Source organism: Miscanthus floridulus, chromosome 4 (assembly GCF_019320115.1).
Source record: "Miscanthus floridulus cultivar M001 chromosome 4, ASM1932011v1, whole genome shotgun sequence".
Taxonomy (NCBI): Eukaryota; Viridiplantae; Streptophyta; class Magnoliopsida; order Poales; family Poaceae; genus Miscanthus; species Miscanthus floridulus.
The window spans coordinates 7,364,928-7,383,802 of NC_089583.1; the positions used below are offsets into that span (position 1 = coordinate 7,364,928).

The window sequence follows — 18,875 nt, forward strand, 5'->3', positions numbered from 1 at the left end:
CAGCCTTACGCGTTTCTTTGAAGTTTCTCGGAACGTGGTGTGAAGGAGAATCGTGTCACCACATAGACTTAGGGCGCGTTTAGTTGGCAATTTTTTTTGGTTTTTGGCTACTGTAGCACTTTCGTTTGTATTTGGTAATTAGTGTTTAATTATGGATTAATTAGGTTTGAAAGTTTCATCTCGTGATTTCTCACCCAACCGTGTAATTAGTTTTATTTTTCGTTTACATTTAGTACTCCATACATATACCACAAGATTCGATGTGACATTTTGAGATGAAAATTTTTAGAATCTCAACAGAGCCTTAAAAATTTTATATTCTCAATAATGTCTACTACTTACTGACCCAAACTGATTATATAAGCAGTTCCTTCCTTCTTCTGACACAAGAAGGCAAAGACTATTGAGTTGGGTGTTTCTTCTTCTCCAATTGGACAGGCTACACCAACACTATATCTCCATCACGGCGTCCTTCCCTTGAGCAGCTGGATGCTTACACTCGCTTGGGGCCGTGCCGTCTCACAGCCGCCAGCCGCCCCCTCCGATTCCAGTGGGCGGTAACCGGTAACGACCTAATCGCCTTCCTTCTTCAGTTCTTCTATCTTCCGTAATATCATCTCCGCAGTCATGCTCACCACATCTATCGTCCGGAGACTCCGCAGGCCCTTGACGACGGTTTGACCCCATCTGGATCTGGGAATGCATCCTAAGGCATTGCTCGGTTTGGTGAGGTTTGGAAGGGGATTGAAGAGGATTCAAAGGGATTGATGAAGGGGGAAATCCGCCCTTAAGCAGTGCCAACGGATGCTCGCAGGTAACTTCTCAGTCACTCTTCAAGTAAAAGTTTATAGATGCACTTTAGGCTTTTTCAATGAGGAAATACAATACAAACATAAAAAAGGAATAGTTCTAACTAAAAAAAATGAAGCTTACGGCGTTTTAGCAATCTCTCTAGCCGTGGCAAGCAAATATCTCCATGTTTGTTGTCTACAAATTAAAGCAAGGCACGCCTAATGCGCGGTATCCCGATCTTTTGGGATTGGGCAAAAGTGCCCTGAATAATACCAGGATATATGAGTGAACTGTGAACCTTCTGCTTATAATTTTTTTCCATTGATGCAGAGATTAGAAATATGTATAAGATTTAGTGTTAGCAAACTGAGCAACCGACACTCAAATGGCAAAGAGCCGACTCTCTCTCTCTCTCTCTGTCAAGGGTGTTAAACCCTCGGGTAGCTGGACCTCGGCTACGTAGCTCGTAGCCTCGATCCGTCTTCTCCGGCGAGGTAGTCCTCTGCTGCAGGCTTGGTTGAGAAGAGAGGGGGGAGATTAGATTGGTAATATCTTTCTTAACTTCAACCAAAAGTCTGTTACAGGGATATAAGGCCACCGGCCTCAACCAACCAGAGCAACATACTCCTTTAATTTAGGAACTAATAATAGAAAGCTATTTCTAATTTCCAAAACAGCCACTAGCGGTGATCGCGCCCAGCGCATCCTCGTGCGCGCCCACCGCGCGCTCTGCGCGCTCCGCGTCGCGGTGTACGTCCCGGGCCCGGCGGCGCCTGGAATACGTGCGCCCGACCATGACATCTCTCCCCCCGTCGAGGAGCAGCTCGTCCTCGAGCTGGAACGCCGGGTACTTAGCGCGGAACGACTCGACGTCCTCCCAGGTCGCTGACGCTGCCGACTCGCCCTTCCACTGGACAAGAACCTGGTGCACCCCGCGAGCCAGACGGAACCGGACAGCACGTTCTGGCTCAGGGACAACAGCGCCATGATGCAGAGGCGGTAGGGGCGGAGGAGTATCCGGCGTCGGCCCCTGGAACTTCTTGAGCAGTCCCACGTGGAACACATCGTGAATGCGAGCCCGGGGCGGCAAGGTGAGGCGGACAGCGACGTCGTTGATCAGCTCGGTGACGCGGTACGGCCCGAAGAAGCGCGGTTTGAGCTTGCCGATGACGCCTGGGAAAGTGAGGACGCCGCACGCTGCCGGAGACGAAGGAGCGCCCAATCGCCCACCCGGTACTCGACGTGGCGGTGCACCTTGTCATAGTGCAGCTTCTGCAGCGCTTGAGCTTGTTCCAGCTGGTAGTGGATGTCGGTCAGGAACTCGTCGCGCTCCTCCATGCTCTTTGCGACAGCAGCCACCCTCGTGTCTCCCGGTTCATACGACCGGAGGGACGGCGGATCGCGCCTGTAGACGACACGGAAGGGCGTGTCCCGCAGCGACGTCTGGTACGCGGTGTCGAAGACGAACTCTGCCCAGGGCAGCCAACGTAGCCACTGCCGTGGCCTGTCCCTGGTGAGGCACCGCAGGTGCATGATGATGACGCGGTTGGCCGACTCCGATTGCCCATCGGATTGAGGATGGAACGCCGTCGTCATGTGCATCTTGGTACCCATCAGGCGCATGAGCTCGCGCCAGAACGTCGACATGAAGACCGGGTCCCTGTCCGAGACCATGGACTGGGGCATGCCGTGTAGTCGTACTATCTCGGTGAAGAATGCTTGGGCGACGGACTCGGCGGAGTACAGATGCGCCAGTGGAATGAAATGGCAATACTTACTGAACCTGTCCACCACGGTCAGTATGACGGACTTGCCACGGACGTGCGGAAGCGCCTCCACGAAGTCGAGGGCGATATCAGTCCAAACCCCCTGAGGCACCGGTAGGGGAAGCAAGAGTCCAGCCGGATGCAAGTGCTCGGACTTGTACCGCTGGCAAACGACGCACGCGCGCACCAAGTCCTGGACAAGCTGCTTCATGTTAGGAAAATGAAAGTCGCGCCGCAGGCGGTGCAGCGTGCGCTGAACCCCTTCATGTCCGTCCTCATGTACAGCCACCATGATCTCCTGGAGCAAAGGCGAGGTCGGCGGTATGTACAGATGCCCGGCAAACTGGGTCATGCCGTCCACGACCGACCAGGGCGCCCTGCGGGAGCCGGCGCTGATGTCCTCGCGAAGAGCGACGAGAGCCGGGTCGGTTTGCTGTGCTTGGTGGAGGCGGTCAATGAAGTCAAAGCGCGGAGCTGAAAGCGCGAGGAGCGCCCCCTCCTCTGTGTCACGCCGGGACAGCGCGTCGGCCACGGCGTTCGCCGCACCCGGCTTGTAGTCGACGGCGAAGTCGAAGCCCAGCAGCTTGCCCACCCAATGGTGTTGCGGGATGGTGGCCAAGCGTTGGTCCAGCAAGTACTTCAAGCTGTAGTGGTCCGTCTTGACGAGGAAACGGCGGCCCCAGAGGTACGGCCTCCAGTGGCGTATGGCGTGGACCAGCTCGATGAGCTCCCGTTCGTAGGCGGCGAGGGCGCAGTGGCGGGGTGCCACGGGACGACTGAAGAAGGCGATTGGGTGGCCATCTTGAATGAGCACCGCCCCAAAGCCATGGGACGAGGCGTCGCACTCGACGACGAACGTCTTGGAGAAGTCCGGCATGGCGAGGATGGGGGCCATGGTGACCGCGGCCTTGAGGGCACCGAAAGCCGCGTCCGCCTCGTCGTTCCAGGAGAAGCCGTCCTTCTTGAGGAGAGCTGTAAGCGGCGCTGCGACCGAGCCGTAATTGTGGACGAACTTGCGGTAGTAGCCCGCCAAGCCGAGGAAGCCGCGCACCGCTCGCGCCGAGCGAGGAACCGGCCAATCGTGTATGGCCTGCACCTTGGCCGGATCCATGGCGACGCCTGCCTCCGATATGATGTGGCCGAGGTAGGAGACGGAGGTGACGCCGAACGCGCACTTGGAGCGCTTGACGAAGAGGCGTTGGTAGCGCAGCTCGGTGAGGACGGCACGTAGATGACGAAGATGATCCGCCTAGGACTTGCTGTATATCAAGATGTCGTCAAAGAAAATGAGCACAAAGCGACGTAGGAATGGGCGGAGTACATCATTCATGAGAGCCTGGAACGTCGCAGGGGCGTTGCACAGCCCGAACGGCATGACCAAGAACTCGTAGAGGCCGTCGTGGGTGCGGAACGCCGTCTTGTGGATATCCTCCCGCCTCATGCGCACCTGATGGTACCCGGAGCGCAAATCCAGCTTGGAGAAGAACCGTGCGCCATGGAGCTCGTCGAGCAGTTCGTCGACAACCGGAATCGGGAACGCGTCCTTCACCGTGAGCACGTTGAGCGCGCGGTAGTCGACGCAGAACCGCCACGACCCGTCCGGCTTCTTGACAAGAAGGACGGGGGAGGAAAACGCCGAGTCGCTGCGGCGGACGATTCCCTGCTCGATCATGGCTGCGCATTGCCGCTCCAGTTCATCTTTGTGGGCCGCAGGGTACCTGTACGGCCGCACAGCCACCGGTGTCGCATCGGCCTTGAGGACGATGTGGTGGTCACGTGCGCGCGCTGGAGGCAGCCCTTCGGTTCGGCGAAGACATCGGCGAAGGAGCCGAGTAGCCCCTCGAGGAGGGAGTCGTCGGTCGTGGCGGCGTGGAGGCCCGGAGCGGATGGTGGTGCCACGCCACGCCAGCAGACGGTGCGCCCCTGCTGCTGGAACGCCATGGTCCGGGCAGTGAGGTCCCAGACGAGGGGCCCCAACGTGGCCATCTAGTGCATGCCGAGTACCACGTCGTACCTGGCTAGGGGCATCACGAAGAGGTCGACGCGGAACTCCAGGCCGTCGATGATGATCGGAGCTTGGCGGATCACGCCGGGGCAAGATACGCGCTCGCCGTTTGCCACTGTCGCCGCGAGCCTAGGGCGCGGCTCGATGGCCAGGCCCATGTGCCGAGCAGCCGCCTCCCCGATGAAACTGTGGGTGGAGCCGGTGTCGATGAGCGCGACGAAGGATGCGGCGGCCAGGAACACCTGGAGCTGGATGGTGTTGCAGATGGGGACCCCAGCGACCGCGTGCAATGAGAAAACCGGGGCCTCCGCGTCCGGTGCGTCCTCAGCCGTGGCGTCGTCGTTAGTGGCGATGTCGACGCCGTTGATGAAGAAGATCCGCTTGCAGAAGCGGTTGTTCCCGCGCGTGTACCGCTCGTTGCAGTTGAAGCAAAGGCCCTACCGACGGCGCTCCTCTTGCTCCGTCAGGGACAGACGTTTCACCAGCGGGCGACCGTCCGCCCCGGCCACAGTTGCGTCCGCCTTGGCAATCGGAGGCGCAGGGAGGGCCAGGCGCGGCGCAGGGGCCGGTAGCAGGCCACAGGCCGCGGCCTTGGCGGGCGCCGGTGCGTACTGCTCGCGGAGCTCGAATTGACGCGCCAGGCTCATAGCAGCCGCAAGGGATTGCGGATTGTGGACCTGAACGTCGAGGCTGAGCGGTGGAAGGAGTCCGCCCGTGAACAGCTGCACCCTTTGTGCCTCTCCCAGGGGACCGGCGCGGGGAAGAAGCGCCTGGAAACGATCCTGATACTCCGCGACGGTGCTCATGCGACGGCAATCCGCCAGCTCGAAGAGGGGAGCAGCGTGGAGAGGGGGCCCGTAGCGCAGGTGGAGCAATTCCTTGAATCGGCGCCACGACGGAGTGCCCTCGTCCGTTTGGACCTGAATGTACCACATCTGCGCCCCGTCCTCGAGATTGTAGGAGGCCATCCAGACCTTCTCTTCCTCCATGATCCGCTGCTGGTGGAAGTAGGACTCGCAGCGATTGATGAAGATGAGGGGATCGGTCTTGCCATCGTACCGGGGAAAATCCATCTTCTGGAATTTCGGCGGCCGATCATTGTGGTGCTCGCCGGAGCCCGGCTTGTAGCCCGAGGACGACGTGCGGTCAGAGGTGAGGGATGCGATGGCCTTGGCGTTGGCCTCAACCGTGGCCTGCAGCGTCTTCATGGCGGTGGTGAGGGATTCCACGGTGGCCTTGAGGTCATTGGCGTCACCCATGTCGGCTGGACACGATGCGACGGACGACGATGCAGATGATGGTGGCGCGGCGGCTGTAGGTGTTGGTGGAGTGGCGGCGGCTGGCGGTGATGTGGGCCGAGAAGGCGAGGATCGCCGGGATCGTGATACCAGGTTGTCAAGGGTGTTAAACCCTCGGGTAGCTGGACCTCGGCTACGTAGCTCGTAGCCTCGATCCGTCTTCTCCGGCGAGGTAGTCCTCTGCCACAGGTTTGGTTGAGAAGAGAGGGGGGAGATTAGATTGGTAATATCTTTCTTAACTTCAACCAAAAGTCTGTTACAAGGATATAAGGCCACCGGCCTCAACCAACCGGAGCAACATACTCCTTTAATTTAGGAACTAATAATAGAAAGCTATTTCTAATTTCCAAAACAGCCACTAGCGGTGATCGCGCCCAGCGCATCCTCGTGCGCGCCCACCACGCGCTCTGCGCGCTCAGCGTCGCGGCGTACGTCCCGGGCCCGGCGGCGCCTGGAATACGTGCGCCCGACCATGACACTCTCTCTCAAAAAAGGCATAGAACAAAAAAAAAGGGGCAAGAAAGCTTGTTGAGTTTGTGAAAAAAGTGTGTACAGAATCGGTTACTAAAATTGGGACATTTTTTGTTACCAGGGGGGGGCTGCTGCAGGCAGACTTGTTGGTTGGTCTGGATTCTGGTCCCGATCCTAATTTTCTAACAAAGTACTTGTATAAAGAACCCATATATTTTTCCTTGGCAGGATACACTGAGAGATTCTAAGTGCTGGAAGGGAAATAATGATGGAGAAAATCATGGTGAGTGCTGCTTGTGGGGTGATGAATTCCCTGCTGCGGAAGCTTGCCAGTCTACTAGAGAAGGAATACATGCTACTCAAAGATGTGAAGCACAACATTATCTTCTTAAGAGATGAGCTTACTAGCATGAACTTGCTCCTCTTGAAGCTGTCAGACATAGAAGATCTCGACATGCAAGTGAAGGAATGGAGGAATAAGGTACGAGAGCTAGCCTACGACATTGAGGATTGCATTGACAATTTTATGGGTAATGATAGGCCCAACGCAAGCCTTGTTCGGAAGACAGTAGGCAAGATAAAAAAATTATGGTTTCGACATGATATTGGCAAGCAGATCCAGGAACTCAAAATCCTTGTTGTTGAGGAGAGTGCCCGTCGTTATAGATATAAGCTGGATGATTCAACCTTTAGGCCTGCAGTGGTGGAAACTGACCATCGCCTTAAGGCACTCTATGTTGAGACAAACAAGCTTGAGGGCATTGATAGCCCAGTGGAACAAATCATACAGTGGCTTACAGGAAATGGGAAACAAGATCAAGAACCAAACATAATGGCCATAGTGGGCTTCGGAGGTTTGGGGAAAACTACTCTTGCAGTCCAGGTATACAGTAAATTCAAGGACAAATTTGACTGCATGGCTTTTGCATCTGTGTCAAGAGGTCCCAGCATCAAGACAGTTTTGATAGACTTACTTAAAGATGTGGGAGCTGCCATTGACACAACAGATGATGAGATGCGTCTCATCAACAAACTGAGAGGATATCTCACCAAAAAGAGGTAAATAATCAATCATCATTGTTTATGAAAATTTTTCTCAAATTGTTGTTTTGCTGTTATCTTAAAGGCTTTGTTGTTGTTGTTGTTGTTGTTTTGCTAAAAGGATTTATATGGCTTGACTGGCCTATAGAGGAGAGTGTGAATTGGGTCACTTAAAACTAATCTACTGTCTATTACAAACTTACTTCAAGATAAATCGAAACCATTCTATCTATATGTGCAACTATGGTTTATCTAATGGTCCACCAAAACCTGGAGACAACCTATCAACTATCATATCATGCTACTCTATGAATGTAAAGGCTCATCGTGGACCAGGGCGAGAGGAGAATGTAGAGAACGCCAAAGCGATCGAGGGAATCTAGAGGAGTGGCAACACCATGGCCAGGCTCACCACAGAAGGTCACTGGGATAATGGGAACATGGATGAGGCTAAAGGGATGCTGGTGACACAACCAGGCTAGCCGTAGAAGGTCATCTAGTCCAGGAGCGTGCGAAGGGGGTCGAAGTGAGAGGGTAGTGATGGTGGCGGCAAGTAGGGTTTTGGTGGCACGCTCGAGGTCAATAGTTGACCAAACCCGCCCTATGAAGAACTGTCCCTGTTGACAACCATGTCATCCAATCGCACTTGATTAGTAGCACACTTGCGCTTAACATGCATGGCATGGCCCAGCTCTATTGCTGAAAGAAGCTGTGCCAGTGGCCTAGACCCTTTCCCAAACTATCCTTGGTGCCATGGGTCAACCACTAGCTTGCCAATGTAGCCTATGCACTTGTGGCCTTGGACATGGAAATAGAAACGGTTTTTAGAGGCACCCCGATCTAAAACCACCCCAAGAGCTGCACTCAAACGGCCCCAACAAATGGACCGCCCATGGAAATGTATTTTCAGGGATGGTTGGTGTTACTAACAGCATCTGGAGATATCCTCCATTTTTAGAGGTGGTTAGTAACACCAACCGCCCTCTGAAAATCACATTGCCAGGATGGAAACCCCAGCCACCCCTAGAAATAATGGGAGGCTATTTCCAGAGGCTGTTGGTAACATTAGCCGTCTCTGAGTGTTTTGGGTGGTTAAGGGCTCTTGCCCCCTTTTCTTCTTAATACAAAGATACGCAGCTCTCCTGTGTGTTCGAGAAAAAAGGTGTTTTGGGTGGTTGAATAATTCAAAATGGGTTATAAGCTGACTATAAACTGAGCTTTTTGGATCAGCTGCATCTTTTTTATTTAGCAGCTAACAACTTATTTTAGCTGTTCCAAAAAGGACCCTAATGCCATGATTTTTTTACCTACTTTTGTTTGTGACTTGAGAACATCTTAGTTTTGCTAACCTATGGCTTATTATTATATTCGATAGGTATTTTGTAGTGATTGATGATTTATGGGATGTGTCGGCATGGAGTTTTATCAAATGTGCTTTCCATCAGAGTAATTGTGGGAGTCGAATAATCATAACAACACGCAAAATTGATGTGGCTAAGGCATGTTGCTCGTCCTCTGGTGATCATATTTATGAAATGCAACCCCTTAGTGTTGCTGACTCCGAAAGATTATTTTTTAAGAGAATTTTTGGTTCCGAAGAAAGATGTCCTTCTCACCTAAAAGAAGCCTCCATCAAAATTCTAAGGAAGTGTGGCGGTCTACCGTTGGCTATCATTACTATATCAAGCTTGTTAGCTAGTAAAGATCTGACATTGGATCAGTGGAATAGAGTGGCAAATTCTATTGGGTCTACACTTGAGAATAATCCAGACATAGAGGTCATGAGAAAGATTCTATCTATCAGTTATTTTGATCTACCACATTATCTAAAAACTTGTCTTCTTTATATAAGTATATTCCCAGAAGATTACACTATAAATAGAAAGAGTTTGATAATTAGATGGATTACTGAAGGATTTGTACAAGAAGAATATGGGCAAAATGCACATGATATAGGTGAAAGTTACTTCAATGAGCTCATCAACAGAAGACTGATCCAGCCATGGTACATTGATCATAACAGTGGGAATGTGGTGACTTGTCGAGTTCATGACATGATTCTTGATCTAATCATAACAAAGTCCGTAGAGGAGAACTTTGTTACTTTGTTAAACTCTCAAGAACTTACATCAAGCCCACAAAATAAGATCCGAAGATTATCTATCCAATGTGCTGATGGAGAACCACCAGCATTGGTATTGGAAGAGTCAATAGTACTATCTCATGTCAGATCAGTGACTATCTTTGGGCATGGGAAGCAACTGCCATCTCTTTCAGATATGAAGGCTCTTCGCGTGCTTGACCTAGAAGGTTGTAAGGAATTAGAAAATCATCACCTGGAAAATATAGAGAGGCTAATCCAACTGAAATACTTAAACCTTAGAGATACAGAAATCACGGAGCTCCCGAAACAAGTTGTAAAACTCCAGTGTTTGGATACATTGGATATAAGAAACACGGGGGTGAGTGAGTTACCTCCAGCTATTATTCAACTTAGGCAATTGGCTCGGCTGTTCATTGATCTTGACACCAGATTGCCCAATGGATTTGGAAAAATGCAAAATCTGGAAGAGCTTAGACATGTCAATTTATGTATGTACCCAATGAATTTCCTGAGAGAGCTGGTTCGGCTAAGTAAACTCAGAGAGTTGGAAATAAGTTGGGGTTATGATGGGACACGAGATGATAGAGTTTCTTATCAGGATGATTTGATCAATTCACTTAGCATGTTGGCCGGACGACACAACCTTCGTTCTCTTACTTTTCACATCATGGACGAAAAGGGCTTCCCTCTCCATACCTGGCATCCTGCTCCTTGTGCACTTCGAAGACTCCATTTCGACATGAAGCTTGGAAGAATTTCTGTAGTTCCAACCTGGATGGGATCACTTGTTAATCTCCAAGAACTAAGCTTCCGCATTGAAACAATGACTCAAGATGGCCTTGATATCCTTGGAGATATACCAGCTCTCCGCTCTCTTTCCTTCCACGTGGAAACCTGCCCCAAAACTAAGTCGTGGCTCAGCTCAAATACAGCTATGAGGGGTCTGGAGGATCCTAGCCCCCAGGATTGGCTTAACATGCCGCATGAAGATCCTACTAACCCTGAGGATTGGCTTAGGATCACAAAAGGATTTGAAAGTTTGAATTCCTTCCGCTTCGAGTGTGGCCCTTGGGAGTGGATGTGCCTCATATTTGAAGCTGGATCGATGCCAAAGCTTGAAATACTTGACCTCGAGGTTCCATCTGTTGACAGATATGTAATTAAGAAACTTGGTTTTGATTTTGGCATCAATAACCTCTCCTGCCTCACCAAAGTTACTTTTAGATCTAGTAATCGGGGATGCAGTGAAAAACTTGAAGTTGCGATCAGGAAAGCAGTCAGCAGACATCGCAACAGACCTGCACTGGAAATAATAAGGAAAAAGGCTCGAAGTTGAAGAGGCAAAAGGAAAATCTGGATGGGCTGATAATAAACCTGAAACTCTGCTGAACTTCCAGTTCCGACTTGTTAGTATCACACAAAGGTGAACATACCCCATATTGCAGTACATGTTTTTATTTTTCTTCCTTAATTCCTTTTATTTTTTAAGAAACAATCAATACATGTGCAGTTTTAACGTTTCTGATCAGCATCAATTTTTGGTCAACAAAGTATGGTTAGTGGCTAAAAAGCTATGTAACACGGATATGCCAGGGAGGTGCCGTATCCCGTATCGGATACGTATCCGATACGAACACGCGTCCGATACGTGATGGATATGTATCTGAAGAGTATCCGATTTTTTATTAATTTCGCGAATATTGAGTACGTCGGCCGATATGTATCTGCCCATTCGATACGGCCCAGCCCAACAAACACTCGCGCACTCCCTTCCTCTGTCCCCAACGCCAGCCCCTGACGCCCGCACTCCCGCACTTCGCGCCGCCTCCAGCGAACACGCACGGTGATGCCTCGTCCTGCTCGTTCCTCTTCTTCCCCACCCCTCTCTCTCTCTCTCTCTCTCTCTTGGAGGCCGGAGGTGCTCCTGAGCTCGGTGTGCATGGGGCGGCGGCTGCCGGCGGGTTCTCGGCCCGGGGGTGCGTGGATTCGGCGTCCTCTCGGCTGGATCTGCCGCCCCCGCGCCTGGGGCATCCCATCCGGCCGTGAGGGTGCCCGGCGGCGGCGGCGGCCCCTTTCCTTCCTCGACGGCGGCCATGGCGCTGGCCTGGGCTGCCCGGACGGCGGATCCGGATCCCCAGCGGCTAGCGGCTGCCGGCGACGAGCCTTTGCTCCCGCTCGCCGGCGACGAGCCTCCGCCCCTGCTCGCTGGCCGCCGGCAACGTCTCTGTCCCCGCGACATGGATCCAGGCGTCCAGCGACCTCCCGTGAGTTCATCCCCTTCCCCGTTCTCGATCTACTATATTTCTGCAGTTCATGACTTATTGTTGCTTGATTTCTTTGGTCCACACTTCCTCTTCCTCTGTCCATTCTCGATCTACTCTGTTTTTGCATTTCTTAATTTCTTCTTGATTTTCTTTGTATGCAGTGGATGGCGTCTGGCGTCTCCAAATATGAGTAGATGGCGTCTCCTTTTTCCGTTCTCGATCTACTCGATCTACTCTGCAGCTTGATGTTGTGGAATGTGGATGAGAGTGAAACAAATGAGGAAACAGGGAGTTGATGCGAGCCTGAATGCTATTTATTAATAGTAAAACGAATAATAGAACTTAAGTAGTTAAGTAGACTACAATGTTTTATTGTTATTAGTTTTAATATGCATTATTATCTTTTTAATTTTAAAATAGTAAAATGTATCCGCGTATCGGATTTTTTAGAAAATTGCCGTATCCGCGTATCCGTATCCTCCCGATACCGATACGCGTATCCGCATCCGTGCTGCATAGCTAAAAAGTGTATTCATGTGTAATTTGTTATTCAAAAGTTAACCTGCAGTCAGTTTCTTTGTCAACTATATTCTCAAGAATTATGGTTTACGTGCTTTACTCTGAACAATGCTGGTCAGTATGAGTTTCTAAGCTTACCTCTGACAATCTCAAGGTTGTTTCGTGCAGGAAGCAATGCAGTCAATTGATAAGAGGATGGCTGTGTGATCATGGCCACATGGATTTGTGCTATGCTGCTCTGTTTAGATCCCCTCTCCAGAATTTCATTGATTCTGCAAGGGATTTCCTAGCACAAATAAATCCAAGGAACCCTTCCGCTTTTCAGGCTTCAAGATGACACATGGATTTGTCGTTCCAAAAGCTCTGTTTTCAAGGAAAGAATGTCTGAGCTAGCTTACTTCTATGTAATAGTATGCATATATATAGCTCTTTTCTGCATTTTGACGGTTCTTGAATTAAATGGTTTCACATATATCGAAGATGCTGAACACCAATTGCTTCCATAAATCAATTAATTAAGCATACTGAGCACCAATTTTTTTTTTTTGGTGAATTATGCCCAGCCCTAGTAGCGGGTGCAACATGTGAGCGTTATATGAGTTGACATCTCATAGTTGGTGATAACCAGCAAAGTTCCTTTCCAAATTTTAGTTTTGTAGCACAATTGATGTTATTTACTAGTTAATTAGAGTGGATATCCTTCATGTAAATTATAGTGCTTTGCAAATTGAAAAAGAAATTGATTGTTGTTTTCTTTAATGGATATTATAGATTGAACAACTTGTACCTTTATTTATCAACCTTCTTTTGTCTACTCCAACTTGCTTGGGACTGAAAGACTATGTTGTTGTTGTTGTTAGGAACTGGGAATGTCCAACGACAAAATCCTGGTTGTAGTCTTGTGTATCAGATGTTGAACACCATGCTGATTTTGATTAATTCGTGTAATTCCAGTGGCGTCATAGTAAATTATTCCTGCGATTCTGGTTAATCCTAGTATTTATAAAGGACTATTACAATTCGGTAACATCAATGGGGGTGGTGACGCAGTTGGCTAGCGCGTAGGTCTCATAGCTAAAGCGAGTGATCCTGAGGTCGAGAGTTCGAGCCTCCCTCACCCCAAACGTTTTTACTTTTCCATTCCAAATAAAACTTTAGAGGTACCACAAAAAAAAAAAAAAAAAACTCGTAAGTTGCATTGAAACAACGAGATAATTATTAACTTTTGGTCCAATTATAAAGTTCACACATAAAATATAAACTTTTTACTGGTTTGATTGATGACTAGATTTACAACCGGAGAAAAATACACACATTTGCAAGCCACATTCCCCCCCCCCCCCCCCCCCCCAACAGTTATCGTGCAGTTGTGCATGTTGCCTATCACTAGAAAAATAGTGATTAAATCCTAGAATAAAATAAAAAATAGGAACATCCTACCGAGTCAAGAATTTAAATTTAGATGAACAGATTCCACAATAAAAATCCTAATCAACAGAGCTGCATCATCAGTTCTTAGTCTTGTTGAACCTAATTCCAAATCTCCTGATAAACCGTTCCCATCATGTATATGGAGCCCAAATAAATCAAGCTGTCACCTATCAATCCGTGGCTTGACTTCAAATTAGTCCATGCAACATGGCTAAGGCTGGACGAAAAACTCGAAGCTCGTTAACTCGCTCAGCTCGTGGCTGGCTCGACTCGGCTCGGCTCGGCTCGTTATGATAACGAGCCGAGCCGAGCCAAGATTTTAGCTCGTTAGCTATAACGAGCCAACTCGAGCCAGTTCGTGAGCCGCTCGCGAGCTAAACGAGCCAAGCTTCCAGGAAAAAAAGTATCAAAACTTATATTAGTTTTTGTATTACTTCATGTCTTGCACTTTACAATTGACTGGTAATTGGTTTAGACCCTATAAATTAACTGGTAACTGGTCTAGATGCATTTCTTGTGTGTTATTATTATTCTTAAATTTTAGATAAATGCAAATATTATATTTTGTGTATTTTTTATACCTGGCTCGTGAGCTTAACGAGCCAACTCGAGCTTTTAACGAGCCGAGCCGAGCTGGCTTTCTGGCTCGTTAGGATAACGAGCCGAGCCGAGCTAGCTCGTTATCTTAACGAGCCAGAACGAGCCGAGCCCAAACAAGCCGAGCCGGCTCGTTATCCAGGCTTAAACATGGCTGACACAAGTGTATTTGCACCACTTTTAGGCCTTGTTTGATGCGCATGTATTCATCTCAATCCACATGTGTTAAAATGGAATTAAATTAAATTCCATTCCAATCAACTCCAACAAATATGGATTGAGGTGAATACATATGCATCCAAACATGCTCTTAGACTTTGTTTGGATGTGTATGTATCCACCTCAAATCTACACCGCAATACACATGGTTGAGGTGGATACATGGATATCAAACAAGCCCTCAAATAAATCATGCTGTCACCATCATATCAATCCGCACATGAAAACACTTTGCAATGACAATATTTCAATCAAGCCAAAATGTTCACCATCCATGATCCCACAAAACAAATGACAGGTATCCTTGTTTTAGTGCTGTTGGTTTAAAAAAAATGTTGGGTGGGGATTCCGTGAAATTAAAGGACATATTTGACATAAGTAAATATCTAACAATCTAAAACATATAACAACTTTTGCACTTCTCCATAAATAATGTTAGTAAACAACGTTGCCATATATATTTATCTATCTTTCGCTATATAAATATTCTGTAATTGATAAATTAATTCAGTAATATCTGGCTGTATATATCCCATGTGAATATAGTGGCCGGATTTTATATCCTTTATCTATAAAAAAACTAGTATATCTACCTTTTGCTATATGGCATCCAAGAATCTAAGAGTTAAAGGCATGCATGGTAGTTGGTGGGTGGAATACTTCCATGGCTTGACTCAAAATTAGTCCAGACTAGATCACTCACACAAGTGTATTGCACCGTCCTCAAATAAATCATTCTAAATTTTATCCTCATGCAAAACACTTTGCAATGTCAACATGACAAAGAAGCCAAACTTTCATCATGTCAGTGTTTTGTAAATCGGACTAGTAAATTTGTGTGATTGCCGCGCTGCTCTAGAAAGACGATGGTAGCATCCAAAAGACACGAGGATTTATACTGGTTCAGACCGGAGCTCTACGTCCAGTCTCAGAGATGATCGAGTGCGTGGTCCTTGCTTGAATGCTCTGAAGTTCTTACAATAGGGGGTGCAAGAATGGTGGAAGATGTACGAGATCAAGAGCTAGGAGACGTGCTGCCCGAAGGGAAGCTTCAGGAGCCCTTCTACGGTGTAAGAATGAGAGAATGAGAATTGAATCGAATGGTTCTCCAAGACAGGTGCCCTGGCTGCCCTTATATAGAGTGAGGGGCTAGGGCGTGTATAGAGAATGAGCTTCTCCCGACCGATGGGTCATGAGCCTAAGGGAGGTCCTAGCTAACTTGGCTTGCAAGCTACGCCGTCTTGTGGTGCACGTCTGGTCGTGGTTGTCGTCATGGTCATGTGGCCACGTCGCAGCATGGTGTGACGTGGTGCTACTGTGCCGGCCGTGGCGTCACTGTAGGTGCAGTGGTGGTTCACCAGCCGTCCTGCGTGACGTGGTCCTCGCCATGGTCTTCGTCATCGCCTCCTGGTTTTCTAGGGCGTCGTACAGGAGTTGGTAGCCGCCTCGGGTCGTCGATCGCCTTGTTAGTTTGAGGAGCTGAGGACCACGATCCCGATCATTGGGGTTGTGGTTCCTGCTGGGTTGGATGGCCTCTAAGTTAAGGCCTTCATCATGGATCCCAGCCCGTGGTGGGTAGAATCGTACATGCATCCTGTTGGGCCGTATCTAGACCATGGGCTCCGTACCGTCCGTCACCACCTTGGGCGGTGTTGTCTTGTCCATGCTACGTGGCACAAGGGGTGGCGTCTGATCGAACTAAGGTGACCGTTGTCCCCTTGGTACTTGCGAGGTCAGTGCGGCGTGCCTACTCTTTTTTAGAGTGGACAGGTTTGGCTGGGTGTGACCTCTCCCCGTTCCTCCGGGGGGTTGGGATGGCGGAGAGGTCATGAGTCTCTCGCGTGTCATGTGGCTGAAACAAAAGGAGGGGTTGTGGCCGACCCTGGCCTTGGTGTCAGGCCTATTCTTCTTAGCTTTGCTGGGCCTCGGTCGCTCGGGCCTTGACTAGCTGATGCATTGTGGGCAGCTCGGCCTGCTAGTTAATCGATGTCTTGAGACACCTGGGGATCATAACCCTGACAGTAGCCCCAGAGCATTTTTGTGATCACGAAGTGATCGTGAAAGCGCTGAGGTGCGTGTGCATTTAGCGTGGGTTCGTAGTCATGGTTTGTTCGAGCTTCGTCGCTCGACGCCTTGTGGGCTGGTATGTTCATTGCAATAGGTGCCCATTGTGCTCGTCCTCGTCAGGATGACCTGATGATGTGGTACGTGACCGCTGAGCTCTGCTGTGTCAGTGTGCTACATACTGAGGTTTGTGACCTAGGCAGGTCTGAGTGGTCTCGTCGACGCTGTACCAGCCCTACCTTTGAGAAGGTCTCAATTTCCCTGACCTCATGCGGGCATCTAACATTGGCTGTGGCCTCCCATTGTTTGCCACATGGCCTGGGGGTTTTAGGCTGCTCAGTACGTCCCTAGCCTATAAATGTAGGCCTTCCTTCCATTTGAGACACCTATGGCTGTAACTACAAATTGCTCTCTACTTTCCTACTGAGAGAGAGAATGGGAGAGAGATGTTTGAGGAGAGCCATGTGGCTCCCGTCATACGTCCCTCTGGGGGTCGTTTGTGGTGGCTAGAGCCAGTGTTGCCCTTCCTAGCAGTAGGTGCTAGAAGGAGGCTTGCGAGCAGGGGAGGACCGGGGAGGTGCTCAGGCTGTTTTCTAGGCTCAATGGTTTCAACACTCCTAGTCCTTTTAGGTCTAGGTTTGCTAGAACACTGGTCCCAGTGGCCACAATCAGCTTTCCTGAGAAACCATGGGAGTCACTTCCCTCTTATTTCCTAGGGTGTAATGGTGGTGGCTTCTGAGACCACTAACCTACGTGTTTGGCCCAAGGGTGCGGCGAGGAGATTCACGAGGGGCTCCCTATTGGTCCTCATGCCCATGGTGCTCATCCCTAGCCCTTGAGCCTCAAGGCCGGGGGCGTGCTTTCGCCTGGGAAATCCGGAGGGGCTGTTTCAGGCCTGATGGTTCGAGGAACCGTTTCACCGACCTCTTTTTGTGCGCTCGTGAGGTTTTTGTTGACCGTGTGGTGGCTCGTAGGTCTCAGACCTTCTCGTGTCTTCAGTGTGACCGAGACATGATCACGCTTTGGGCCCCACATTGCTTCACGAGGAAGACTCTGCTATGTTACCATGGACTTCTGGTTCATCGATCTCTCCCAGAGAGGTTGTAGACCTCTGACGGTTTATGAGTCTTTGGAGCTAGCCTTAGGTCTGAGACCTAGGACATAGGGAGGAGTTGGCCAAGGCTTGGCCCCGACCTCTTACGGGGTCATAGGGACCTGACTCCATCCCCTAACGTCCTTGCCAACCTTGAGAGGTCATGTTGCCTTGTTACAAGCGTGTTTGGTTTTGCCCCACACGGGGAGATGCATGTCCACCGTAACCACATGGTCAGAGCAGTGTGCCTCATCGGGGTCAATGTGTAATTCGAGCGGGACCCAATATCCTCCTTAATCGATGCGGAGTTTGGCTGTGCCTCATCGAGAGACGTCCCATAAATCATCGGCCATCAATCTCATCAGTTCCCAACCGTCTTTGCAGCATCCAGAGGGCAAGATGTCTCCCCCCAGAGGGGGTCAACCCGTGCGACTTCGAAGCAGAAGACTCAAACATAGAGAGAGATGGTCGTTTGGCTCCACACCATCAATTTGAGCCACATGGACCCATCTCCTCCCTTCCCCTATCCCTTTTGTGGCCTCGAGCCCTTCTAAGGACTAGCCTAAGAGGAGGTTTCCTAAACACAACGCGGGTGAAAGGATCAAGATGCCCAAGAGGGGGGGTGAATTGGGCTAATTCGAAATTCTCTTGCAATAAACAAATCCTACGGATAGCCCAATTAACCCCTTGTGCCTAGAAAAGTGTTTCTATCAAACTAATGCACAACGAACTCACCACCTATGTTCCAACCTTACTCAAGCAAGCAATTCTATGGATGTAAAACAAGTATTGAATTGCTTAAAGTAAATACTCAAAGTAAGTGCTCAAAGTAAATAGGGAGAGAAGGGAACGCGGCGATGTTTTGCCGAGGTATCGAAGAGTCGCCACTCTCCACTAGTCCTCGTTGGAGCACCCGCGCAAGGGTGTAGCTCCCCCTTGATCCGCGCAAGGATCAAGTGCTCTTTACGGGTTGATTCTTCGACACTCCGTCGTGGCGAATCACCCAAAGCCGCTCACAACTTTGAGTTGGGTCACCCACAAGCTCCGCCGGGTGAACACCAAACTCCCAAACACCACCAAGCCGTCTAGGTGATGGCGATCACCAAGAGTAACAAGCACGAACTCTCACTTGACCACGCGAAGCCTAATGAGACGATGGATGCACACTTGGCTACTCTTGATTTGCTAGTGAGGCTACTCTCTTGGATTCT

At 49.8% G+C, this 18,875-nt stretch overlaps 2 protein-coding genes across 4 annotated transcripts; one reads left to right on the forward strand and one right to left on the reverse strand.

Annotated features, from left to right (window-relative positions):
- The first annotated feature begins 407 nt into the window (after positions 1-407).
- LOC136549367 (disease resistance protein RGA5-like) lies at positions 408-12,571 on the forward strand. Of its 3 annotated transcripts, none has more exons than XM_066540614.1 (5): positions 408-564; positions 663-814; positions 6,561-7,391; positions 8,749-10,900; positions 11,903-12,571. In XM_066540614.1, the coding sequence occupies exons 3-4, from the start codon at positions 6,598-6,600 to the stop codon at positions 10,811-10,813; spliced, it is 2,859 nt and encodes a 952-aa protein (XP_066396711.1). In that variant the 5' UTR covers positions 408-564; positions 663-814; positions 6,561-6,597; the 3' UTR covers positions 10,814-10,900; positions 11,903-12,571. The 3 variants fall into 3 exon arrangements, with proteins under 3 accessions (XP_066396711.1, XP_066396710.1, XP_066396709.1); XM_066540613.1 differs by having other exon boundaries at positions 654-814; positions 12,429-12,565; XM_066540612.1 differs by having other exon boundaries at positions 12,429-12,565.
- LOC136550875 (uncharacterized) lies at positions 5,001-5,822 on the reverse strand. Its single transcript, XM_066542458.1, has one exon. The coding sequence runs from the start codon at positions 5,820-5,822 to the stop codon at positions 5,001-5,003; it is 822 nt and encodes a 273-aa protein (XP_066398555.1).
- Positions 12,572-18,875: the final 6,304 nt, after the last annotated feature.